The 27,687-nt window shown below is 40.5% G+C and overlaps 1 protein-coding gene across 8 annotated transcripts in view; it reads left to right on the top strand.

Moving 5' to 3' along the window:
• The window catches only part of COL14A1 (collagen type XIV alpha 1 chain), a 196,505-nt gene that overhangs the window by 137,482 nt on the left and 31,336 nt on the right, over nucleotides 1-27,687 (top strand). For all 8 annotated transcript variants that reach the window (XM_088023091.1, XM_088023097.1, XM_088023094.1 and 5 more), the window contains 6 exons: nucleotides 6,378-6,431; nucleotides 9,949-10,044; nucleotides 11,218-11,271; nucleotides 12,066-12,119; nucleotides 24,077-24,130; nucleotides 24,587-24,658. In XM_088023091.1, coding sequence (XP_087879217.1) covers nucleotides 6,378-6,431; nucleotides 9,949-10,044; nucleotides 11,218-11,271; nucleotides 12,066-12,119; nucleotides 24,077-24,130; nucleotides 24,587-24,658 — 384 coding nt within the window. The remainder of the gene's footprint in view (nucleotides 1-6,377; nucleotides 6,432-9,948; nucleotides 10,045-11,217; nucleotides 11,272-12,065; nucleotides 12,120-24,076; nucleotides 24,131-24,586; nucleotides 24,659-27,687) is intronic.

Here is a 27,687-nt window from a genome sequence, read left to right as displayed (position 1 = left end):
GATTTTCACCCTATTTCAACAGATAGATTTTCTTGGAATTTATTTCTCTTGGATCATCCTTTTTATAAATTATGCACTGTTGCTATTGAGTATTTTTTTTTAAGATTTTTTATTTATTTGACAGAGAGAGACACAGCGAGAGAGGGAACACAAGCAGGGGGAGTGGGAGAGGGAGAAGCAGGCCTCCCACGGAGCAGGGAGCCCAACACGGGGCTCGATCCCAGGACTCCAAGATCATGACCCGAGCCAAAGGCAGACGCTCAATGACTGAGCCACCCAGGCGCCCTGCTATCCAGTATTTTTTTAACATCACAAACTAGACATTTTATTAGCACTTGTTATAAATTACTATATGTTAAGACTTGCCTCTATACTTGCTATTTCTTTGCTCACAATATCTTCTGGTAACATTTTTATTTCTCCTGGAATATACCTTTTGGATGTTCCTTCTGTTTGTTTATTTGAGAGAGAGAGAATGTGCAAGCAAGCAGGGGGAGGGTCCGAGAGAGGGGGAGAAAGAGAATCTCAAGCAGACTCCCTGCTGAACATGGAGCCCTCCATGGGGCTCGATCTCAGGACCCCAAGATCATGACCTGAGCCGAAACCAAGAGTCAGACACTTAACCAACTATGACACCCAGGTGCCCCAAGATGTTCTTTTAATGAAAGACTACTGATAGTAAATTTTCAATTTTTGTTCATCGCAAAATGCTTTTATTTCCCATATTATCAAAAGATAATTTTGATGGTTGTTACAGGGATTGTTGATTGTACTTCCTGTATTCATTGCCACTGCTTCTTTTTCATAGTAGAATTCCCCGAGTTTTAGCTAAGTACATGGCCATTCACCTAGGCACTTGACTTCTTAGCGTCTGCACAAGTAGGTATCACCTTATGACCAAGTTCTGGCCAGTGAGAGAAAAGGGATATGCAATCAACCTAGACGTTGTTCTTAAATGAAAACAAAATAACTTCCTTATCCATCCTCACCCCTCTCAACACACTACTCTGGGAACATGTGGTAGTGGTTCACTTTGGTAAGCAGTGTCCTAGAACACAGCAGAGCAATAAAATGGAAGCAACTGAGCTTCCACGTTGCCTTACGTGGTAAAGCTACTCTAGTACACTGAACCGATTATCAGCTCAGATTTTAATATGAGAGAATAATAAGCCTCCTGTCTTCCTTAAAAATTTTTAATATTGGCCTTAATTAAAGCAGTGAGACAACTTTCCAAACTAATAAATGGGAAGATCTTGTTTGCAAGATCCCTTTGTGTTTAGTGATCTGAAGTTTCACTACGGTATGCTCTGGTGTGGGGTTTTGATGTAGATAATCTGCCATTTTGGAAAACTTATGACTTCATGAGTTTCGATGGCAATGTTTCTCATTAAATTTGGAGTTGAGTTTCGATGGCAATGTTTCTCGTTAAATTTGGAGTTTTCTTAGTCACTATCTCTTCGAATATTGCCTCTCTCCTATCATCTCTATTGTGTTTTTCTGAAACTCAACTGATGTATTTTTTTACTCTCACGTCTCTTAATTTTTGTTATTTATTTCTGCTTATATCTCCAGGCTTCTTCTGTGTAATTTCTTCAAATTTAGTTTCTAGTGTATTCTATATTTAGCTATGTTTAATATGCTATTTAACCTATCCATTGCATTTCTGATTTTGATGACTATATTTAGCACAGCTAGAAGTTATATTTGGTTCCTTTTCAAAACTTCTGGGCATTTCTATGCTCTTTCTTCTTTTGTAATACTTCAAAACTATTTTTTCTTTCAATATTTTAAGTACAGTTTATTTTTTTATCTGATCATTTCAATATCTTCATTGTATGTGTTTCTGAGTCTGCCATTTTTTTTTCTGCTGATGTTACTCATGCTATCTTGTTTCCATATGTACTGTGTGATTTTTGGGGGGTGTATATTTGAGCCGTATTACTTGAAATTTTATCTCGGGGGATATTTTGAGCCAGTTTGGGGCTGTTTTCCTCCAGAGAATATCTGTGCCTGCTTCTGCTAAGCCCCTGGGTAGACAACCAACTGAAATCCACCTTAGATGTTTGACTTTGGAGTTGTGTTTGCTCCTGACAGGCAGTATGAATTCTGATCTCTAGAACATCTGAGAATCAGCTTCTGTGTAATATTTCTTAGCAAAGATGTTTCCTACTCCTCCCATAGCTACATTGGAACATTGGAAGCAACATCTTGGTCATCCACCTGCTATTTTTAATTGTTTGTTTGTTTGTTCCCCTACCTGATTCAAGTGAAGCTTTTCAAGTTCCTCAGCTTTAAACATTTCATTTTCAGCCCTGCCCCCACCTATCATAGGCTCAAGTTCACATTTCCTTCCTTTGTGTGGGCTATACAATACAAACTTTGCAGCAATCCTGAACCATTTTCCCCATCCTCCCCCAGGGCAGTCTCTGTGCACATGCTTGCATCTCTGGTTTTTCTTTATTCTTTATTCCTGGTATTTATGCATTCAGTTCTTAATTATAACAATGTTTGTTTTATTTTAAGCAGCATTAATAAGCTTTTTTAGCTGGCGAGTTTTCAAGTTTTTTCATCTGCAATACTGCTGGAACAAGTTATAAAATATTTACATATGACCTAAGAGTCAAACTTTGTAATGAGAAAAAAGCAGCAGAGAAGTGAAAGAGAAGGGTTGAGCTCTGACTTGGAAAGAAAGATATAAAATAGGAGAAAAGTTATTAAAATTTTCAAATATTTAAAGTATAATCAACTATTCAAGAAATAGTATTTGAAACAATATGCAATGAACCCTGGCTAATGATTTAACATAGGTAAATTCTCATTCAAGAATTTACACGTGGGTATTTTGTGCCAATAAAGCTACAAAACAGCTGTAGGAAGGTATGGGTGAATGAACCATATTCCCCTTGCCTAGACTAACCCTTTCTTATTTTGTGGAAATTAACATCCACAAAAATGTATTGAATTCTTGTCATGTGCTCAGTGTTGAAGGTTAAGGATAAGGTGCAAAATAAGTTACAAAAATAAAAGGCTTTTAGACATGGTGCCTCTGGCATGAATAGCTATGAGCCAAATTGTCACATCTGAACAAAACCTGCAGTGAAAAACCAATCATTAAAGATGCGCAGAAAAAGTTAAAGAGTTTGTGCCAGAATGGTATATTAATTGGGATGCATTGCACTTGCTGCAAGGAACAGAAAATTCGAACTGACACAGTAGTGTAAACCATTGGGACACTTAGATATTTATTGTTTGTGCAACAGAAGATTTAGAGGTGGATGGTCCCCCAAGCTTGTCCCAGCTTCCCACTTTCTTTTCTATAGGCTTGTGGCCTCTTGATCACATTAGCCCAAAGTGACTAATGTGCCCATTCCTGGTTGCAAAGGAGGCGGGGCAAGCAAATCCGTCTTTTTCAGCCTTTGTGGTAGGAGAAATAAAATGGACAAGGGAGTCAGGAAAGACTGTTTGGTAGCCAACCAGCAGTGTCTGCCACTCTGGGGAAAAATAATTTGCATCCCATATAGCAGTGAAAGGTGTGGTATCCAAATATATGAGGAATTTCTACACATTAAAGAGAAGAAGACATGCAACCCATTAGAAAACTGAGTAAGATATAGAAATTGATAGTTGCATTGAGACTAAATGCAAATGGGCAAATGTTATGAAAAAATGCCCCATTAAAGTAGTGTTAAGGAAAATGAAAATTAAAATAAGAGTAAAATATTATTTTTTACCAATTAGTTTGGTAAAAATGTAAAGTTTGACAACATTGTTGGTGGAGGAAAAAAAATTTCCCTCTACTCTTCTGTATTCTTGGCTAAGACACCCCTTTAATAAAAAGATTAACAGAAGAGAAATAATCAAGAGTTTAATAACACACATACCTCCTGTTTACATGGGACATACCGAGGAAAACTGAATAACTCCCCAACATGGCTGAAGCCAGCATTTTAAATATCATCTTCAGCTAAAGACAAAAAAAAAGGGTGGGGCTGTTAGGGATGGAGAGTCTGTTTAGGGAGGTTACCAGGAAAGGTGCAGCAAACAAGGGTGAAGCTGTTGTGCAGACCCTAGTCTCTGCCTTCTTCATAAGTAAGTTTCTAGAGATTTAGAATCATCCTTTTTTTCCTGGTACAGAAGGAGACACCTTTACAAATGGAGGCATCCCTCATAAATGTAATGTCTCTTGTAAAACTTTTACTCAGTTTTTGGTTTTCAGGGCTTCTCCTGTGTCTGCAGTTTCTTAAATAATCAGACTAAAATAATCCTTACGCCAAAGGGGCACACTGTGAGGTGACAAATTCTGCTCCCCTTCAAGATCAGGTGGTGACTAAGGTTTAGAAAAGCAGGAACCCTCTTAAACTCTTGGTAGATGAGTAAACTGGCACAGGTTTTTTGGAGCACAGTTTGACAATATAATCTACCTACCAATCAAATTTCATTTATAATTCTACTTGTCGATATCCTAAATATTAACATTTGCACTTAAATATTAAAGTTTGTACTTCAGGGCTGTTTAAGGATGTTAATGGCAGAAGTGTTTAAACGGCAAAAAAAAAAAAATGTGTGAGAAAACCCTATGTTTTCGGTCATAAAGAATGGTTAAACAAACGATTATATATCCAAGGTTTGGAAAACTACGCAACTCGGTCAGAATAAGCTAAATCATATGTTACGTCATGGAAAAGAATCTCTAAAATAATTAAGTTAAAAAACTTAGGAGTATGTAAGAAGTGTGATGTCACATATGTAATTTATAATACATCATATAATAGTACAAAAATACTATAGGTAATAGTTTCCATAGGTACATATATACATATAATAAAATTTTTTTCGAAGATTTTATTTATTTATTTGACAGAGAGAGAGATCACAAGCAGGGGGAGTGGGAGAGGGAGAAGCAGGCTTCCCGTGGAGCAGGGAGCCTGATGCGGGGCTCGATCCCAGGACCCTGGGATCATGACCTGAGCCAAAGGCTAGACGCTTAACGACTGAGCCACCCAGGCACTCCGCATATAGTGCAATTTTATAATTATATTTTAAAAGTCTGGAAGAGGGGCGCCCAGGTGGCTCACTGGGTTAAGTGTCTGCCTTCGGCTCAGGTCATGATCTCAGGATCCTGGGATCAGCCCACACAGGGCTCACTGCTCAGTGGGAGAATCTGCTTGTCCCTCTCCATCTGCCCTTCCCCCTGCTTGTGCTCACTCTCTCTCTCTCAAATAAATAAAATCTTTAAAAAAAAATTAACGTCTGGAAGATAAGCAACCAGGTGTTATTGGGGAGGGGAATGAATTTAAGTGTTTAAAACAAGCTGGAAGGAAGAAACCTTAAAGGCCACCAGATCCAGTCTTTACCCAAGTGATGTGAGTGTTCTGCTGATGGTACACAAAATGCCTTTCAGGAAATAAATTGGGAACACACACTGAGAAAACTTTTCCATTTTCAGTGCGCTTGTAATCCTTCTGCTCAGGTGAAAGAGATATTCTCAATCTGGTGCACACTAATACTTACTTGTCTCCCTTTTTAACAAAGAACAAGCCCATGGCTTACAGACTTCAATAGGAACAAAGTCTAGCTAAATTTAATAACGTTATTTATAGTGTATTTTTAAGGTTACTTTCTATTCTTAATAAGTAATACATTTTCCATTAACTATAGTGCTATAATGTTTGCTTTTAAGATTAGATTTAAGTGAAATAGTGAGTCAATTGAAAAATATTCAGTGTAGACACATATATATTTATGCACATATATACAAAGAATATGTTCACAAGAGTACATATACACATACGTATGTACATGTTATTATGTACACATATACCTAGATAAGGAAAATAATATTAAGTAATTGTGCAGATGGTGCCTTAATAGGGCAAAAATATTAGGGAAAATGCAAATAACTGAAGTTTCAGTAACACTGATTAGCCTTTTATGGTGTAATTAAAATAAAAATCCCAGTCTTGACTTACTGCTTCAATATGGTCACAATTAAAAAACTATTTTTATACGCTTTTTATAATTTAATTGAATAGTCTCAAAGTTGTGGTATAAGACACACCATTTTAGATTAGCAGTGTATTTTATTTGCATCCATTAATAGTAGCAGTTTTACACACTGAATTTCAAAATACTGTAGCTTTTTTTAATCTGAAAGGATTTGGCATAGAAAGCTTTCTCAAACTATGAAATCATCAGCAGGAAGAGGTGAGTCTAGGTGGCAGATTTCCAGTAAAGGATCATAATGAACATATACCATTACACAATGAGTTGGCCTTTATTCAAAATAAGAATTACATAATCCATATTCTTGAAGAAAATGGATGAAATATGCTGTTTAAGACTTGTCTTTGTGCTAATACTTAACATCTGTTCACCAGGGTGGTCCAGGGCTCCGAGGACCGAAGGGCCAACGAGGTGAACAGGGTTCAAAGGTAATGTTCTCTCTGTCTCTCTGTACCTCTGTCTCTCTCATAATTAGCAATAATATAATTTTGAAGTTCAGTACTGTTTACTCCTTGCAATCTAGAACCCTTTATGTTTTTGTGGAAAGTTGTGTCTAAGTCTTTTCCCTTAAAGACTTCTGTTTTTTCATAAAAATATTTAAGAACTTAGTGAAAGAAAGGTTGGTTTCCAGGTCAAAAATAGAATGTCAGTGTTGTGAGTGGCTTAGTTTCAAAGCTTAGTATTCTTTTGTGTATATTCTTCTCTTTCTCGACCTACAACAAAGTAAGGAGAAAACTGAATCACAACTAGGCAGCATTCCCTCCCAGGTAATTTCCCAAGTTTTAGAGTCCTACTCCCTCCCCGCTATGTATAATCAAACACACAGCTCTGTTTTCCTTTCTCACTGCCCAGGGCCACCACGTGTGCTGGTGTAGGCAATGCGCTGCACAAAAGCACCGGCTGAGACGACCAAGCCCTGCCAAGCCATGTCCAGGCACACGTTTTCCTACTTTGCACAGAGGCACCCTAAGGGATGGGCAGAAGCCCAGCCACTAATTGAATTCAGGCCTCACCATCTTCTATCTGGCTTTTGGCAAATCTTCTAACTGGTCTGCTGGCTCCAGTGATTTTGATTTTCGGATCGATTCTTCACATCTGCCCCCAGATTTATTTCTTTAAAGTTATGCTGGGTCATATCATGCTTTTAAATCTATAGTCATACGCTCTTGCCTTGAGAATACAGTTCACCTTCCTTGGTGTGGCATTCAAGGTTCTCTATAATTAGACTCCCCTTTTCATTTGTACCTGTTGCCCCACATGATCTCCTCTCCACCCACCTTGCAGTCTTGACTTACTGCTTCAATATGGCCACTTACTCAATTTGCATGGTATTTTTTCATGGGGAAGAGAACACTGCAAAAATTTTTACTGTAAAACTGGAAGCAAGTGCAGCAAGGTAGGAGCGAATATGGGGCGGGGGGAACGGTAAACGAAAGAAGACTGAAGGTAATGAGGCACTAGCCAACCCAAAACATGACATATCTCCTTTTTTTTTTTAATTTTCTGATATTGTGACACATATCTTAGGCATAGACTTGTTGTTTCTCACCTGGCTCTCTCTCTTATGGTCCTACAAGGAAGGCCAGTGATTTGAAAGCTTCTTCTCAGACAGCAATACACTGGGTCTTCCTCAGTTCCACCTCAAGGCAGTGCCCAGGAGCTCCTGCAGATTCTGGCCTCCTCCTCCCACTGGGGTCCCAGCCGGGTCCCATTGTTTCTCCAACATTCTCACTGGATGATGATTCTGATCATGAAGACTTATTAGGAGCTCAAAGATGTTTGATGATCCCAACAATTGACGCCTTACTTCTGATATCAGTTATCAGTTTCTTCTGTTACTCTCTCAACAGTCTCCTTAAGAACCTCACCCACAAACACATCTTCAGCTACTCCAAAATCCATCTCAGCTCAGACATCTCTCGATCCCCAGACTGTTGGACATGTCCACATGTCCATTTCCACAGGACCACTACTGAGGTGGTTGGTTTTACATGATGATTTTAATGAATCACCGATATAAGTACGAAGCGGTTTTAGGAAACTGTCTTGTTAGACAAAGATCCTTACATGTCTACCAATGCCATAGTGTAGGAACAGATAAAGTATACCTTCCATATGGAAAGCCCCATGCTGTATTATTTTCCATTTTGTGGGTCCATATTTTAATTGTAGCAAACAGATAATAAGAATTTAGAAGCTTAAAGCAGCCATGCTGCTGGGCTCTCTGAGTCATTTTTGTCTCATACTGTATAGAATAAAATGAGACCACATAGTTTCTGCCCTTCTCCATTATCAGTTCCTCAATAATATTTAATTGACATATGATTAAATGATTATAAGCATTAACTAATATTTGTCAATTACCGGCTTGTTTCTTCCATCATATTTTTTAAATCTACCTCTATCTCCCCTCCTCATACACTATGTCTCTTGTAAGAATAGTTTTCATTTGTTTTCTGCATCCTCACTTCCAAGTGTTTTTTTTTTTTTTTTTTGGTACATAAATGTTCATAGTATCTTTACTTACAATAGCAAAAAAACTGGAAATGATTCAAATGTTCATTAATAGGTGAATAAACAGTTTTCTATATATCCATGCAGTGGAGTACCAGTCAGCAATCAAAAGGAACATACTATGGAAACATGCAACAAAATGTATGAACCTCAAAACCACTCTGACACATGAAAGAAGCATGAACCAATGAAGTTCATAGTATATAATTCCATGTATATATAACCAGAATCGTACTTAGCCTGCATATGACTTCTGTTCCTATAAGAATCCTGTAAAATTGCTCTTATTAAGGTCATCGATTACCTCCTTGTTATCAAATCCACAGGCTATGGCCTAATTCCTATCTTACTTGAGATCTCTACAGCATTTGATATGGTTGGAAACCTTTTTATTAGAAACTCCCCCGCCCCTTGGCCTTTCCTACACTGCTCAGGCTTCTCTTTTTCTCCCCTCTACCTGCTTTTCATCTCATCTCTATCAGTTTCTTCTGTTACTCTCTCAACAGTCTCCTTAAGAACCTCACCCACAAACACATCTTCAGCTACTCCAAAATCCATCTCAGCTCAGACATCTCTTGATCCCCAGACTGTTGGACATGTCCACATGGTTATCCCTATGAACCTGAAACTTAACCGACTACGCTCATAATCCGTCCCCACTTTTTCTTCTGTATTGCTTGTCCCAAGTAATGGATTCGTCAGTCTTACATTTAACATGATACCCAGGTGTTGGAAGTCTTAACTTATACTAGTTTTCACTGGAGTCCCAGAATGAGAGAAGGGCAAGAAGAAGAGGTTTAGGATGTAGTTTTTCTAGAACTAAGATTACAGAGGTGATGGACCAAGGTCCAAACTATGGAGATAAGAGCTGCTAATGTGACAGGAGTGCCTGATCCTGAGAAGAAAGAAAATCAAGTAATATTACACTGAGGGCAGGTCATTAGGCGGACATGGAAGACAGAGGAATGGTGGGGTCAAAATGAGGAAGCAAACAGGGACTGGGGGCAAAGTCTTCAGTAATGCAGGAGTGCCCCCACGATGGGTGGCTGACAGGGGTGGAGGTGGAGAGAATGTAGTTCAGCTGGATGGTATGAACCTACATGCCACGGACCAGGAGGGTGGTCTTGAAGTATTTCTGTATTTTGGATTTGTTATGGAGTGTGGGGGGTCTAGTTACTCATATAGTTGGCATAGCCTTCTTATTTATGGAAGAAAAAAATTAAAGTTGCAGCAACCCCCATGTGTTTACTCTTTTGGTTTACTGATGACATCTTGTCTGGGAGGCATGTTGTCTTGCTCTATCCTATCAGCATTTTGTGTCTTAGGAACATTCCATAAGGAAATAAATTATAAGTGCTCTAAGAAGAAATATCTGTTGAGTACCGAGAATCTAACTTACCTCTGGAATGATTATCTTCTCTTGTGTTCCAGGGACCAGAGGGCCCTCGAGGTGACACAGGCCCTCCAGGACCCCAGGGTCCCCCTGGACCCCAAGGACCAAGTGGTCTGTCCATTCAAGGAATGCCTGTGAGTAGTATGTAAACATTTGGGTGGATTTTATTGTGATCACCTTTTCATGAGTTATAAAGAGTGCACTTTTGTCTTCTGTGCTCTTTATAATGAGCCTCAGTCCCTTCCAACCCCTAAAAATAAGAATTGAGAAATGGAAGTAGTAACTGAGAGTTCATGAGTACATTCATTAGCCATTTTTTTGTTAAGTGGTGAGGGTCTTTTGCAAATAGTTACATCCACACAGAGTAGGTATATCCATAAGCAATTTGTCTAAGGAGAGAAACAGGGCTATTACATGTATTGTCCTTTTTCTTGTTGGAGCAAGTCCTTAACAGATGTAATAAAATCTAGAAAGTAACAAATTCAAGTTGTTCATTATGTATTTGTGGTAATCATGGATATAGATTCATGGAAGCCATTTGTTTATGATTTTTATCTCAGTGGGCATCAAAGGACAGTGCACTTAGTTGGAGTTTTAGATTATAGACAGTGTACTTTTATACAGCCACTCTGTTTGTAAAAGCTGTTTGTATCACGGAAAACAAATTTAATGCCACTCACTGATTGTCATTAATCTTCCTCTAGGGATCAGGATTTCAAGAGTAAAACCAATTTCTATTAAATAAAATTAATATTTGAAGCAAACAAGCCTTTTAAGCACATTTTAGCCGTCTTTCTGGGCATATGATTCTTTCGCCCTCACCGAGAAATTTTCTGTTCCGGGTTATTTTCACAGTTTAGAAATCATTAGCATTCCAGTTATGCAATTGCTACTACTACTAATAAGCCTTTGATAAAGTCTTGCTACCTGCCAGATTCTGTGTTTGCTTTTTCATTCGTTTATCTTTCTAGCCAAAACAAAAGCAAAACTCTAGATAGAGATGAACTCTAAAAATCTAAGCTATCAAAGTATCGAACTGTTCCATCTCTCACACAGATGTACAGTCTGGGCTCAGCCATATCAGACTGTATGTTCTGTGTTTAAACTGTTGTGCCGTATAAATGTTCAGCTCCGTAGGAATGCTTACATACAGGGGGGAGCATATGTGAGAAGTGAAACATGCCGGCTTTGGATGTTAGCGCGAAAGCAAGTTAATGTTGAAAATGTTAGCGCAGTCAGAGGAGAGAAAGAAAAGACAAAGAATTGACCCTACATGACCTTAACCCCGAATGCTTTTGGCTATTCAGGGAATGCCGGGTGCTAAAGGAGAAAAAGGAGAGACTGGCCTTCCTGGCCCACAGGTATGAGTTTTACTTTTTAGTCTGCAAAAAAAAAAAAAAAATGCTTTTAGCTTGGGGCCCCTGGGTGGCTCAGTCAGCGAAACGTCCAAGTCTTGATTTCTGCTCAAGTCATGATCTCAGGGTTGTGGGATCGAGGCCCACATCAGGCTCCATATGGAGCCTGCTTAAGATTCTCTGTCTCCTGGTGTCTGGATGGCTCAGTCATTGGGCGGCTGCCTTTGGCTCGGGTCATGGTCCCGGGGTCCTGGGGTCCTGGGACGGAGCTCCACATCGAGTTCCACATCAGGCCCCCTGCTCGGCAGGAAGCCTGCTTCTCCCTCTCCCACTCCCTGTGCTTGTGTTCCTTCTCTCACTGTGTCTCTCTCTGTCATAAAATAAATAAATAATCTTTGGGGAAAAAAAAAAGACTCTCTGTCTCCGTCTTCCTCTGCCCCTCCCCCACCAAATGTTCTTAGCTCTAGAGCCTTGCCAAGGTTAGGGGGGTGGGCAGGAAGGTGGGAAAGGCTGTAGCTTCTAAAGTCTGCTGTGACTCTACCAGTAAGTGGCTTCTGTATTAAAGACTGTTAGCCTGTATCCATTCACTTTAGTAGTCTCTGAGAGTCATACTGATGCTCTGGAGGGCGAGCCTGGGTGGGGAACATTTCTTTCATATAAATCATTTCTGGATTCTGAATTCATCTTTATGCTATTACGTTTGTTTGGAGGTCTTGATCTATTTCAGGGAAGCTGGGTGGAAAGGCAGTTGATTTCCAATTTCCGTGACTCTGACTTTTTTTGGTCCTTGCTCTACCTAGGGTATCCCGGGAAGCATTGGTTCACCAGGACGCGATGGCTCTCCAGGCCAGAGGGTAAGGACCTGCCCAAGGTTGTTAGCACAGGAGATTCCTTACCAAGTCATTCTTTGTTTCTGATAGTTTTCTATGCAAGGAAGTCAAACTAGGTGGTTTTTTTCCTTATCATTCCTCCTCTCTGTCTACATTCTGCCTATCCTGTGTCTATTTCCCTTCACTGACATCTTCTATGTCCATTAGTTTCATCAAAACCTGAGAACGTCGATCAAACCTTCCCAAATTAGCAACACCTCTTTCTCAATGTTCCCATAACCGGAATGCAATTTGCACTGAATCGTGCCCATTGGTTTAGCAGGTTTTCCAGCTTTTTTTCAATTTTCTAGACACAAACCTAGAGGAAACCAAGGATCATAGGAGTTGAAATTTAAGTATTATGACTATGCACAGTGTTCTTCATTTATTTGCTATGTGTCAGTTTTCTAGTCTTTTAACCTGTTCGTGTGGACAGCAGTGAAAGACGTTATAAGGATGGTCAGGACAGGAGAGAGTTAACATCCAGTGTTTGTTTAGTCAGCACGTTTTCACTAAACCCAGTTTAAAGTTCTATCCTCAAAGAGTTTGTAGCTTAGTGGGAGAATACATAACCAAAGAAGAAACTGTAATGCATACTATGGATGGAGGCATTTGCAGAGCCCTATGAGGGTATTTACAAAGAATAGAAAACTAAGCCAGACTTGACAGGTTGGGGAAAGCTTCTTGGGTGAGGCACCATTGAGGCTGAGTCTCAAATGAGAGACAAAAAATGTGCATGGGAATAGGAAAGCTATTGCAAGCAGAGAATCTACAAAGGGGTGGAGATGAAGAGAAGGTGGGCCATTTCCAATATTGCACAGAGTTCAGTGTGGCTGGAGAGTAGAGTGCAGTGTGTGCATGAGTGGGTGCATATCTGTGTATACACACGTACACACAGATTTGGAAAGACTGTCAAGAAATGAAGCTGGAGAGGTAAACACAAATTCAAGTAAATCTTTTTTTTTTTTCCTTAAACTGTCACTGATTTAGGATGTGGGTGGCTCCACAGTTTCCCTCAAAGCCTGAATTATATGGAGTGGCAACCACTCAGATCCAATCCAATGAAGGACAGCACATTTGGCAAGCAATGCTTATTTTTGGAACAAATTACCCACTGGGTTAGCAAATGATTGGCTGGAAGACTGACTTCTCCACTCAAACAAGACCTGCCTTTAGCTCAGGGTGGCTATATGCCTCAAGAATAAGGAAATTGTTTTTTTCTATAGAAGCATAGTGTGGGGCCTTAAATTCTTTCCATGTTCTTTTTTTGTTTTTTCACCAAACTTTCATTTGCTTAAAATCTGTTTAATCTTTGCCCATTAAATGGAACTACTGAGTCTGTAAATCATGTCCACGTAACTTCATCTAAAGGAGGCATTCTCTAAAAGTTAGATTTATGTAGGTTTCTTGTATATGTGGAAGGAGTATCTAGAAGTATTTATGTGCTTTGGCAAAGGGCTTAGGGCAAGATCCTGTTTGGTTACACACCTAGATTCTTCTGTGATTCCTGAAGTTCTGAAAATGGCAATTCTAAAGGTTTGGTTCAGTGAATTTACTTCATTTATCTATGCGTGGAGACAAGTCTTGGCAAAGAACTCCCAAATCAAACATATTGGATTGGTGTTTGGATCATTGGGTTTTAGAATACTTTCCTTTAAAAATTCTTTTTTTCCTTTTAAAACCAATATACCAACACAGACTTTTAATAATTATTGTGCTGTTCCTTCAAGCATGTTTTCTTCTAGAGAATGAACAATCTTAGACCTGTAATAAAGTGAGGAGATATCTGTATGTGGATTTTACTGTCCTCTCTCCCTCAGTATGGAGGCAAAAATACTTTCAGAATGTGTTCAGTTCCTATTTTGAAAAATTCTTGGATGGAAATGGACTTACTTTAAAAACTGGCTTTCAGAAGATACTCATTCTTTGCAGGGTCATGTTTAAAAAGTATTGTGCAAATTCTGTGACAGTTGTTTTAGAAAAGGACAATAGCATTCCAGTGTAGAGCTTTACGGGGTGCCATTCACACAAAATAAAATATAATGGCGCCCCCTAGAACTGGGTAACATGGAGGCCCTGTTTGAGGGAGCAGCTGCATCGATCTTATTTAATAAGATATTAGTTGAGCACTTACCTTAATTGAACACATACTGTGTGCCAGGTTCTGTGCTCAGCCTGGAGAGAGTTGTCCCTTGCTGTCTCCAGAGAGGAAGGAACCAGAAGAAGAGAGATTTTCAGTAGCTAAAGGAGGCAATTCCTAGACCATCAACCTGGAGGACATGGAAGGGTGTGGTGGTATCAGGAACATGACTCTTAACCTGGGCCAGGAAAACAAATGGGTCTTCCTCAGAGACAGCAGAGAAGGAAGGAAAAGTGGATGAAAACGGAGTTGTTCAGGTGGCTCTGATCTGTTTAGTCAAATATGTAGGGGGTTAAGGAAAGTAAAAGGTCTAAAACAATGAGATAGTTACTTAGCAGGATTGTAAAGTAGGAGGTCCTGAGCCAATATTTATGGGGATCATAGCAGATCCAGGACACGGAACACCTTGATGGAGGGCCAGGTCTTTCTGGGACAGCAGGTCTCTGTGGTTCGACAGTGGGAGAGAAGTGTTGCTGAGAGTACTAGGGACAAAACTTCATGATTATTCCCCCTCTGCCATAGCCATCTTAAAAGGCAAAGAAAAAAATTAAAGAAATAACAGTAACAACCAAGGTACAGAACAGACACTGGATGATGAGACTTCCCGCTGAAATACCTGAAAAGCCACTTCCAGAAAACAGTCCCGTCAGGCTTGACTGTCCAAGGAATTGGGAAGGCAGAGCTATTTTGTCTTTTCATCTCATTACCCCCTGAAATCACTTCCTGTTGCCGCACCTTCATTGCCCCTGATCCTGAATGAGGAAAGCCCACTCTAGACAGAGGCAGCGGTTGGAATAAATCCGTGTGATGGTGTCCAGCCAATGCCTCTCGGTCCTTGGGCTCTCTCAGGAGGTGAGAGCATGAGGCAGGCTGTAAGAGCGGTAGGTTACTCCTTCCTGCTCATCCATCTTTCTTTTTAATCTCTGTCTTCTCTTGTTGACAGGTAAGAACTCCCAGCTCAGAGGGAGCACCACCACCTTGACTGTCGGCTTAGGGAAAGGTTAGCACCTCTTTCCTAGAGCTGGTGTCAATGTTACCCCTTAATTTGGCCTGGAAGGAAGGAGAGCTTAGCAAAAATAAAAAGGAGAAGATTAAACGTCTCCTCTTTAAACAGGGAACATGTTTTCTAATGTTTTCTGGCTTATTCTGGCTTTTCCCATGGGGAATCTTTGACTCTTCGAGGCAACTCATACTAGGCACTGGGCCTGGGGCCATAAGCACGTCCAGCAAAAGTTGGACTTCTTCACTGAAGAAGTCTTGGCCTCCTGCTGGCAAGTGACGGAGCACAGTGCAGGACCACGTTCTAAAAGGCAACAAGGGCTAAGAGAGGAGGTCTCAAATGTTCATGCCACAAACAAGAAATGGTCACCATGTGATGGGATGGAGGTGGTAGCTGAGATTATGGTGGCGATCATTTGGTGATACATAAATGTATCAAATCAGCATGTTGGTACCTTAAACTTACACAGGTCATATGTCAATTATGTCTCAATAAAGCTGAGAAGAAATTGTATATTCAAAAAATAAAAAAAAATTAAGACGATAAATAGAAATAGAAAGCAACAGTGTAAGTCCAGATTCAACAGTTGAGTGTAGTCACCTTCCTTCCCAGCCATTCTGGCCAACAGCATTTGGGGTTCCTCTTTCTTTTTCACTGTATGTCTTGCCACTTTCCTCTTGTTCTTCCCTCTTCTTTCCTTGGTGTCTGTGACCCCAGGGTCTTCCTGTGATCTCTGAGCTCCTCTGATGAAGGGTGGGTCTGTCAGCCCCGACCCTAGACATTAGGTGGTCCTTAGTGAAACTAGGGGGAACAGGCAAGACATGGATGATGAATAGAAGAAGAAAGAACTGAAAAGGGAGGAAAACAGAAAACACAACCTCTTTTCCAGTTCTGAGGTTCACTTACGTCCAAGACCTCGAGCTTTCTGTCAAACGCTCCAAATAGAAACTGTAAAAACTATTTTTATTTTCCAATTCTTAATATGGTTAGATAAAAAAGGCAGAGAGACAAGAAATAAAAATGACAAGGAGATAGATCTTTTATGGCACCTGGAAGATAGTAATTCCTCCATTGTACGGAGGGTATTCGTTTTTAAATTCCAAGTAAACTGAATTTGGAATGCTTCCTTTGCCCCGGGTTACTGTTCTCTACATTTTCATGCCATAACCACAGCCTCCCATTCTCAGCTGTAAAAGATGAAATAGTAAAAAAAAAATCTGCATATGAATTCTGCTGAACTTGGGAGGTTATTAGAAGCAGGGTGGGCCAGTGGTGAATATGATAGATTTGGGCTGTTAGCCAGGCCTGAGTTTGAATCCTTACCGAAATGACATTGGACCAGTTACTTACTATTTCCAAGCCTCGCTTTACTCATCTGTGAAGTAGAAAAAATATTTGACTCTGTAGAGTTGCTGTGGGAATTAATTCATATAAAGAATTTCTATATAAAAAATTAATTTTAGCTAATCTTAGTACACTGTTTTCAATGTAAACCTACTAAGTCAGGACAGTATAATATTTTATAATGCCTGTGCTTGGTGTTTTAAGATGGCTTAGAAGATTTTAAAGAACTATTAAAAAAAAAAAAGAGTCCGAAGAAAAAACAAGTGGTTTGTTGCTGTTGTTTAACTTTCCTGGATTCCATGCTGAAAGGACACTTGCAACATGCTTCCTTTTGATGTGGGTTCGATGTATACAAAGGCCGTTTTTGTGATGAATGTCCCATTTCATCAAAGTGAGTCGGACTTAAAATATCCTTGAGAAATGGAACTTGAGTCAGTTATCTGGATTTAATTCCTGTCGTAAATGTTAAGCGGTGATGAGAGATTCATCTAGGGAATATTTTGTTAAATACGAAGATTCAAGATAATATCCCCCTTGAGGATCTTCCTCATTCAGAAGAGGAAATGTAAAAAGCCAGCACAAAGCTAGTGGAGAGGATGATTTGATTTTCTTTCTTGTGAGTCTAGATGGGTTTTTTTAAATCAACCACAGTGATGATAGTATATGCAGTTGGACCTTCACAGCTTATTTGAATGAAAATAGCAGGTATCACTATTACTAATTATTGACTAAGTGCAGGTCCTTTACAATGTTATGTTCTATAAACCTCAGAATAACCACAAATGCCAGGCACTGTTAATCCATTTTACAGATGAAGAATCTGAAGCTTAAAAAAAAATGGAAGCACTTGAACAATGCCATTCAGCTAGGAACTGTTGGAACCAGGATTATAATCCTCTCTGGCTCCAACACTGAGCTCTTTCTTTCCACAAAATTCTGTCTCATAAAGGTCACTGGCAGATTTTGCTCATGTAGAAAAGTCTTCCATTCGAGATATTTAATAAACAGGACAGAAGATACCTCGCCTAGAATTTCGGGGCTGGAAGACCCAATTTGGGCTACTTTCTTGGTGAAGTCAAAGTTGATAATTCACACCTAGGAATATATTTCGATTACTTTTCACGTTTATTTGCATGGTGGCACAGCTGGGCACATTTGAGAACAGTTCCTGGAGGAATTTGTCATATGTTATAACCGGTTTGCAGATACTCCTGTTGGAGCATAGGGTGCGGGTGATACCTGCCTTACACTCGGGTTCCAGTGCCATCCTTCAGGGTCAGGCCAGAGGCTTTATATTTGCAAACCAGCACTTCCTCAAAGTAAGAGATCAAGTCGTTTCAAGTTTTGCTGTATTTTTAAACACACCGATTCCTGGGCTTCGACCTCAGAGATTCAAATATGCAAGGTCTTGGGTGTAACTTTGGAATTTATCGTTTTAAAAAGCTAAATGGTTCTGATAATCAGCTAGGTGTTAGAATCACTGGATGGTACAGTGGGTTAGGCCTGTTGTTTCTCTAAGTAATTGTTTGCACAGAATTTTCCTGCTGTTTCAATTCAAGTCGTCACTTCAAGTTACTAAAAATATGTTTGCGTTTCTCTCTATATATACATTTAAATTATATATGTAATATATGTATATGTGAACATATTAAGAAGTATATTGTGCATATGTATGTAAATATGTGCACATGTTTATATATACATTTATACGCACACATAGGTACTGTGTGTGTGTCTGAAAATTCCCCAGGGTGGCTCAACATGGTACCACACGTAAGGACTGATCTTGGATATCTAGGCTGGGCCAGTATTTACAGAGTCTGTGGCTTTTTGGTGCCTGGCTCTTAATCTGGTGGTTGGTCTTAATCCTTTGCTGCAAGTAGCAGCCTTACTTCTTACGACTGACTGCCATGCTGATATGTCTGCTGGTGCTCACAGCAGTCCAGACCCATGCCACAGGGTGGAAATCATACAGCAGGAGTTTCTTCGAGTGTTTCTCTAATGCTCACTGCTTGGGGTTGCTTCCTCTAAACACACTCAGTGGATGCCAGCTATTGACAGATCGCACTATACCTGAGAGTGTGGTGTAAGTCAGAGGACCCTAACCATTGGCATCTTCCCGAATCTTAGGGTTAATATCTGTGACTCACCATTCCAGGCTTCAAAAAAGGCATGGGTGGTGTGTATCAGGATTGAGTCATGAGTTCTGAGCGCTATGTGATAGCCACATAAACATAAATATTCTAACTTCTGACTTTAATTTTAATTACAACATTCCTTTGTGGGCACATCGGTTTCAGCCTTTAAACGCCATAGACAGAGAATTTAGAAACTACAAACTTTTTAAGACCCTACAGGAAATGCCCGCCACCTCAGTACATACATATATATATGCTCCAGAGCAAGGCAAGGGAAACTGCAAAATGGACATTAAAGAATCGTTAATTAAATGTCTGTAAAACAGTACATTTTGCCAGTTTCAGCCACAGGTAAATTTAGTATTCATTCAAATATCAGTGATTTTAAGAGCAAATGTTAGGGCTGATTTCCCTTTGCTGATAAATCATAGCCAACCATAACTTAGTAACTTGCTCATAGCCATCTCTTTTCAAAAACAAATTGTAAAAATCCTTTCCAGGTTTTAGAGCAAAACTTATTTTCAGTGTGGGTTGTGGGTGCATATTAATATTTTGAGGTGGGAATCTCAGAAAAAGAAAAATGCCTGGAGCTATTCATGTTATAAAACATGCTTGTTTGTGGGTGGCTGACTTCAAGCACTTGAAAAATATATTGGTCGGCTTAAGTGAATGTCTACATTATGCTTATCACTTAATCTTCTATTCCCTGCTCTTCGTTCTTTGTTGCTTACTTGGGGTTTCCACTTTTTATGAGGGTGCTTAAGCCACAAACACATCTTCTCAGATTGGTTAGTTAATATGAAATGGAAAATTTATAGATATAGAAATGTCCTGCGAAATGAAACACATTTTTATTTGATAAGGGTTGGAGACCATTCATTCAGTGAGCTTTGATTAAAATTAAGCTGAATCACAATGCTAGAATTTGCCATTTATTTTGCCTTATAACATGCAGACATTTTACAAAGTTTTTCTTTTCACCAAGTTTATTGCTTTTGTATAAAAACCTGCTGCCCTCGCTCCTCACCCTGAGGTGAAGAGGTGAGAAGGGGGACCTGAGCCCTGGTTAAGCGTTGCCCAGCTTGAAAGGATGGGCTATAACATGAGGCCACAGTGGCCCATGAGCAGGGAGACTCATGTGATGGCCCAGTCATCCTGGGTCCCCTGATTTAAACATCTCTCCGGGAAGCCCTCTCTCCCTTCCCATGAGAAGATGAGCTATTCTTTCTACATGTTCTCTTGGAACTCTCTCGTCCATCATCATAGCACTCTGTCATTTTCTTTCGATTATTGGCTTTGCTCAAAACTGTAAATTGTAAACTGTAAACTCCTTGGAAAGACTGTCTTGTTCATCATCAGCTATCCAAATCCTACCAGAACGCACAGTACAGAGTGGCTTTGCGAATACTTTTCTAATGTGACCAATGTGTGTCTTACAACTAAAAATCTTTCAGCGGTAAATTTACTCGTGTGATTAAAAAGTTAAAATGTAAAACTCTTTACATGATGAAAAATGTGAAGTTTTTATTTTCTAGGGTTAGGAAGAAACTTTGGGAAAATGGTTTGATGATGTTTCCAAACTTGTATTAAGAGTAACATCCTTTTAGTTATAACAATGTGGAACAAGTACATTTTAATTTGCAATCAGGGAAGTGGGTAACTCACAGTAACCTTAAGCATGCCTTTCTTCTTCTTTCATTTAAATTCAATTAACCAACACATAGTAGTACATCATTAGTTTCAGATGTAGTTCAATAATTTTTCAGTTGCGTATAACACCCAGTGCTCATCACAACACGTGCACTCCTTAGTGCCCATCACCCAGATGCCCCATTCCTCCACCCACCTCCCTTCCAGCAACCTGTGGATGCTGACTGCTAACGATTCAGAATTGGCCCTTCCACAGAGAATTGCCCTTGGAAATGCCACGTTGGCCCCAGTCCATGACTAACTGATATGGGTGAATGAAACCTTACCACAGGTCAACTCTGGGGTGTAACTCACACTCCAGCTCTCTCCGTGGGATAAGCTGATGGCCAGACTTCAGCGAAAGCCAGTTCTCATGCCTCTTTCCCTGCCCTCTCTTGCTTCCTTCACTACCTGGCTGGTTTCTCCCAAAAACAGTCCATCTGTAAATCAAAGGCATAACATCCAGGTCTGCTTCTAGGAAACTACCCTTAAGATATTCACTGAAATGAAATTTCAGCTTCTAGGGTACATGACTCCTGATGCCTTTCCTCTGTGCTCATGGAGCGCTCAGGAGCAAGGACAGATGACGTGGCATTTCCTCCCTGCCCTATATATTTCCAGAATGATTATACCCGAGACTAATACTTATTCAGTCAACATGATAATCAGAGCATTTCTTCCAGGAGCCTCAATTTTGTTCAAATTAAACATTTTGTTAGTACCTATTTTGTGCCAGCTATGTGCTAGGAAAATATTAGGAATGGAACAAAGAATAAAACATAATCCTGCCCACTCAGCTTCTGGTAGGTAGAAGAACACGAAGTGAACAAACATCTTGTCTAGTATCCTCTTTTGGTCACACTAAAGCCCTGGCATCTCCACCAAGTTTAGCTCCTGTTATGTAAGAGCATTTCTCTGTCTTCCCTTCCAGATGAGTCACACGTGGGGTCTAGAAATCAGGTGAACGCAGAACGGTTCACAACAACATCCTTTAGTGCCCCGTGGAAGAGAGCCCCAACAGATCACGGCTTTGTCATCTCCTTCCATGTGATTGGGAGGGGGGTGGACATGCGTTCTTTCCTGCAGACCTTCCTTGGAATAATGCAGTGTTCTTTTAAGAAAATATGCCATGGCTCGCCTCCCTCTGTAAATCAAATTGCCCCTGAGTTTTGGGGTAGGCCTTGTGCTGCAGGGCTGATTGCTTGGCATCACGTTGGCCGTGTGTCATGTAGGGGCCCACATGGGTGCGTGTGTCCTCCCCATCCACTGCTAGAAGAATTTTAGGGCTGGAAGCCAAAAAAATGTCCTTTTTCAAACATCTTCTTAAATTATTGACTATGTACCCAGAGTCCATTTTTTTCTTATGTGAACTTTATTGAGGAAATAATAGATTTTTAAATTCCTTTTGAAAAAATGTTTTTAATTCCTTTTTTTTTTTTTTTTTTTTAATGGTAAGGTCTCCTAACCTCTTTTGGCCCCAACTTACCTCACTTATAACATGAAGGGATTGAACCGGAGGAGTTCTCAGGTCCTATTCATCTCTCACGTGTTCTGATTTTTTATGGCCTCTTCCCGGACATGTTATATTTAAACAACATGCAAAATGATTTCTTTCAGACTATGTCAGCATTAATTTTTGCTGTTTAGTTAGCAAATCCAAGAAAAGGTGTGTGTGTGTGTGTGTGTGTGTGTGTGTGTATGTAATTTAATCTATATCAGGGTCTAAGCTGCAGTCTTCTGACTTTTTTTTTTTTTTAAGTAAGCTCTATGTCCAACGTGGGGCTTGAACTCATGACCCCAGGATCAAGAGTCACATGCTCTCCTGACTGAGCCAGCTAGGCGCCCCCTGACTTAGTGTATTTTTGACTGAATATCTGAAATGATAAAACAGAAGTGTTAGTAAAAAAAAACCCAAACAACTAGCTTGTGTATTAGTATAGGATAAATGCTATAAGAAACAATCCTAAAATCTCAGTGGTTTAATGCAGTAAAATAAAATAAAATCTGTTGTTGGTTCACAACCCTATGCTGTCAACGAGATAGAAGAGTAAGGAGATCTAGTCTCTGCTGTCTATGGTCACTGAGGAACTTGGGGTCTCTCCATCTTGGGAGACTTTAATCTTCAACACATGGGCTCTGAAGTTGCTACAAAAGGTGAAAAAAAAGTGGAGGATTACCCACAGGAAATTTTCATAAGCCAGAACTGGAACTGGCCCCTTTCCATTGGCCAGAATTCAGCCCTGTGGCTCCAACGTGATTGCTGGAACAGGAGGATGGGAATTTTGCCTCACACTGTGCCCAGGGCAGAAAAGGAAAATCACAAATATTGGTGAGCTCTAGAATCGTCAGCCTTATCTGGTTTTCAGACTTGTCAGTATTGGAGTTGGAGAGCATGCAGGAGAGGGCCTTGCTGCCCAGTGCTGTTCCTACACACTTATCCCGCCCCTCTCTTCATGCCCCCTTATGTTCCTTTCTCCCTGTTCACACACCATTTCCCTTCTTCCAGCCTCATTTTTACTCTTTTATTTAACACCTTGAGGTAGGGGGACATAATGTGAATGTGGAGGGGGAGCCATAAGAAGATGATTTTCATGGACAAGACAAGTAGAAAAACAGCTCACTGGAAAACTGTCATGAGTTTCAGAAAGGGAGTTGGGGGAGGCAGCGAGTGAGCAAAGAGGGGTTGGTTTGACTTGGTTTGATTTGGTTTGAGATGGAAGTGGGTTATTCCAAAAAAAGACAAATCTCAAGACAAAAAGTTCACTTCTCCATGGAGTAGAAGATGATGTTTTGATCCATATTTTATTAACTTCCTATAAAATTCAAATTGAAGAACCTCATTCATGTTTTTAACTACATTGTTAGTTAAGAGACCGGCATCCACAATTAAGAACTACAACCATTTAAGAGTAGCTCATTCCAGCTGTTATATTTTTTCACATAAAACTAACACATACATACCCACATTGAATAATTTAGGAAGATATTTTTAAAAAGAACATAATTTGCTTTCTGCCTTAAACTCTTCCAACATGGAATGGGAAGCCAACATCTACTCATTTGTAAGCCGGCGATGACACACTTTGAACAAGCTTGCCCAGCAGTCAAAGCTGTATCATTGCAAAAGGAACCCCCCCCGCAACCCGTAGTCTCCTGCAGGCTGCTCCTGAAGAGTTGCAGTTTCAGATCTTGTAGTAATTTGTAATGTAGGTTTCTTTGATAGGTAGTACTTGCCCCAAACTCTTGCTGACTCCAGGTCATGAAAGACTAACTCATCTTTTTGTCTTTTTGTCTGATTAATTACCAAGACTTCATCTCCTTTTTCATTTGCTATGCTTGGTTTAATGGAGAAAAAAAAAAAAAAGCACTTTCTGGAAACAAGTTCCTGTTTAGTTTGTAAGTGGCATGTCTTAGACCTAAAATTCTTGTGCTGGACAATTTCATAGAGCCAACAGACACAAAAGTCTTGCCAAGAACAGTTCTCATGAAGGTTTTAAAAGCAGTGGATCCTTAGAAGTCCAGAGCAAGCCACAGGACTTGCCCCCCAAATATTAAATGGGATTAGGCACATCTGTTCTGAAAACCATATAAAGCAAATGCATAGTTGACACATTGTGTTTCTTTTCTCCAGGGCTTTCCTGGAAAGGATGGATCCTCTGGCCCTCCAGGACCACCAGGGCCAATTGTAAGTATTTCCACAAACTACTAGGATTTAAAGCATTTCATTTCTTTTGAGAAATTTTCTTTTGCTCAACTTTTCACCTGGGCAGCCATTTTTGCTCTAGGGTAACAACTCACTCTTTGGTGCAGTGTTCTCCCTACTATATCTATGTGGCTTGATCATTCTATCAGAGCCACTCTGTCCATATGATCCTCTGCATTGATCTAGTTTTTATTGAACATAGGTAAGGCTTGAATTTAAAAGAACTGCACCTGACTGATAACATGACTACTAAAAAATGTCTCCCCTGCTTTTTTGGTAGTTGGGAAAAGGAATGAGCAATGGATCCTGAAGTCTTGGTGTTGAGAGGGAGGGAAGTGATCACTGCGTGTGTTTGTTACTTCTTCTTGAGAGCTGGCTGTCTTTGATGAGAATGTATGAGTACTCACGTTTGCTCCATTTTCCTGTCTCTCTATTTAGGGCATTCCTGGAGCCCCTGGAGTCCCAGGGATCACAGGAAGCATGGGACCTCAAGGTGCCCTGGGGCCACCTGTGAGTATTACATCAGTAGCCTGTCATCTTTCGCTTAATTGGGTGTTTAAATTTACCAGCATCTCTGTTGAACAAAAATGTTTATTCCTTACTGGACTCTGTGGCATCCATAAAGGAAACCAGAGAAACTCCTGGGGGAAAGATTGAGATCAGGCTGTACATGTATCATGGCTAGAGACAAATGACCCCAATAGGGAACAATCAGCTATGATTCTGTTTACATATTATATTTCCATTGTTTGCTATTCTGTATTCGTCTAAGTAAATTCAATGTCATCTTTACAGAGATTGGGCATAAAAGCTATGTGTTAATTAGGCCTGTCTCCTGGGCAAAAAAAAAAAAAATACAAAGTTGAGAAATTCAAGGATGAGTAAGGATGGGAATAGATTTTTTCTTTCTAAGTTCTACAAGAAAGACAGGATTTCCCATCAAACACACACTCACACATAAGCAAATAAATTTAAGTGAAAGCCAGTGAATGAAACTAATTATCTCCCATTTTTGTGCTTCTCATCTCTTTGGGTGTTCAAGTGTGATCAATAGGAGGGGTAGAGATAGGATGGGGGAGAAAGAAATGAGCACATCTGGGTTGGTTTCCTCATGTGTAAGTTAAGGTGGTTGCATTAAATGGCCTCCAAAGACATCTGTTGTCTTCTGTGACTTTCAAGTTGTTTCTTCTAGGTGTAGGTATTAGTCAGCATTCTGACATTATCTGTGATATACTGAGCCTGTATCCACACACTAAAGTAACGGGAGATGTGTAAGTGTATGTATGACTGCAAACAGGTGAAGAATTTGTGGAAGAGTGCAATCTGAAGCGTGAGGGTAGGAGAGGTTAATGAGAGAAATTTCTATGGCTGCCATAACACATTCCTACAGTCTCAGTGGCTCAAAACTACACAAATGTATTAACTTACAGTTCTGTAGATCAGAAGTCTGACACAGTCTCACTGGGTTAAAATCAAGGTGTTGGCATTTCCTTTCTGGAGCTTCTAGGAGAGAATCTATTTCCTTGTCTTCTCTAGCATCCAAAGACTTCCCACATTCCTTGGCTCATGGCCCACTTCCATCTTCAAAGCCAGCAGTGTTTCAATAATCACATTTCCCTCTGAGCCAGTCCAGAAAGGTTCTTTGCTTTAAGGACCTATATGATTGTATCTGGGCCACTGGGTAATCCTCAATAGCGTCCCTAGATAACCTCGAGATGCTTGACTAAGTCACACTTGCAAAGTCCCTTTTGCCACATAAGGTAATATACTCACAGGTTCTGGGGATGAGGGCATGGACTCTCTGGGGTGGGGGCTGCTTTTTCTGCCTACCACAGTGAGCAAAACATAACAGAAACATCGGTTCTCATTTGGAAAGACACCTCTTTCCCTCTTGCCACATTACTTTTTATTCTCAAAACTCATTTCAATAAAATTTCACCTCAGAGTCCTTTCCCAAGATAGGAACATAAAAAATGCCTCCAGATTTTAGCCAGCATGTCCCTATTTGCACACCCGAGTGAATGCTCTCCTTAGCAGTCACTTTACAAAGCAGTATACTCATTCCAAAAACAATGGCCTTGTTCAAAATACTATTATATCTCCTCTTTTTAAATCCAGCTGATAATGGGTCACAGAAAAAGATTTTATTGCTTTATCTTCACACGTCTTTTTTTTTTAAATCCACAATGATATTACTGAGAATGGTCATGCACATGGAAACATACTCTACACTCACACATGTGATCATATGCAAACACACACGCACACACGCACACACACACTCACTCACTCACTCACTCCTGTCTCTACCATTCTTTTACTGCAAACTTCTCTATGCATTTGGCCCAAGGCTATTTCTCACCAGAAAAGTGATTTGAAAACCTCATCTCTGCTACCAGGCTTCGGTCAACTTCCCAAAATGTGCTCCTGGGAGCAAGAGTTCCAGAATATTTCAACAGGGCTCCGAGAGCCATGGGGGGAGGAGGGGGCTGGTTAAAGAAGTGTCAGAGACCATGCATACACAACCTGTTTCTCAGAAAGCCATGAGAGATTTTAGGACATCAAAAGTTTTGAGGCCTCCTGAAGTGAAATGAGAAAAAACAAAAGCTGCTTTAATATGATCTAATGTATGTGTGCCTGAGCCGCCCTTTTCGTTCCTTGCACTCTTGTTGCCGACACCTCCTAGAACTAATTTCCCTTACCCCAAGCTGGGTTGATCCTGAGCCACGAGGAATGGAATGGGAAAGGAGAGCTGGCTGGGAGGTCCTAGGGGAAGAAAATGGGGTGCATGAGGGGTGCAGAACACATTAGGTAAGTAGAACCCCACCCTGCTCATCCACCTGGCCGGTTGTAGCTCTCGAATAGACTCTAAATATGGGGCACACCGAAATGCCAATAAACTTTGTCCCAGAAACAAAGCCCTTGTTAATAGTATTATCTTCAATTATTGTAAATCCACGGGAAAGGGCCCCTTGCTGGTGGCATGAGGGCCCCGTGCCACTGGCATTTAATCAGAGACAGAAACCATGTAGTGTACAGGCACTGGGTGAGGTTGCCCCAGTCGTAGGCTTTGGGGATCCTCTCAAAAGCCGTCTGTTCTCCAAACTGTCCAGCCCAGACTTCCGAGCGCTCTGGGACGTGAGCAGCCAGAGGCCTGCTGGCTGCCAGTCTGGCATGACCAGTAAGGCAGGCTCGGCGTCCTGGTGTTAAGGCCTTGACTGATTTCCCATGGATGTCTGTCTAGGAAGGCAGGAAGGAAAGAGACCCAAGAAAGACAGACTGCCCCACTGAAGATAGCAATGTGTTTCCTAGGGCAGTGCCAGGAACGTGCGTTTTCCTGCGCTCCGACCAGGGTGCAGCATGTGTTGGTTCCGCTGCTGCCATCCTATTTCCTACCTGAGGTTTAAGTCTAGGCTGACAGGCAGGGCCTCGCCTGCAGTGCAGCAGTTGGTGATGAAGCACATGTTAGAAGCGGCCATGCGTTAGCATGAAAGCAGCACGGGTAGATGGGTCCACTCCAGCATTTAAAGAGCACCGCA

This window comes from Eumetopias jubatus, unplaced genomic scaffold (assembly GCF_037043125.1).
Source record: "Eumetopias jubatus isolate StellerSeaLion01/CBP00866 unplaced genomic scaffold, mEumJub1_p1.0 scaffold_4, whole genome shotgun sequence".
In the NCBI taxonomy this organism is placed as follows: domain Eukaryota; kingdom Metazoa; phylum Chordata; class Mammalia; order Carnivora; family Otariidae; genus Eumetopias; species Eumetopias jubatus.
Note: the sequence above shows the minus strand (reverse complement) of the source record. Positions and strands in the feature narration are given on the sequence as shown.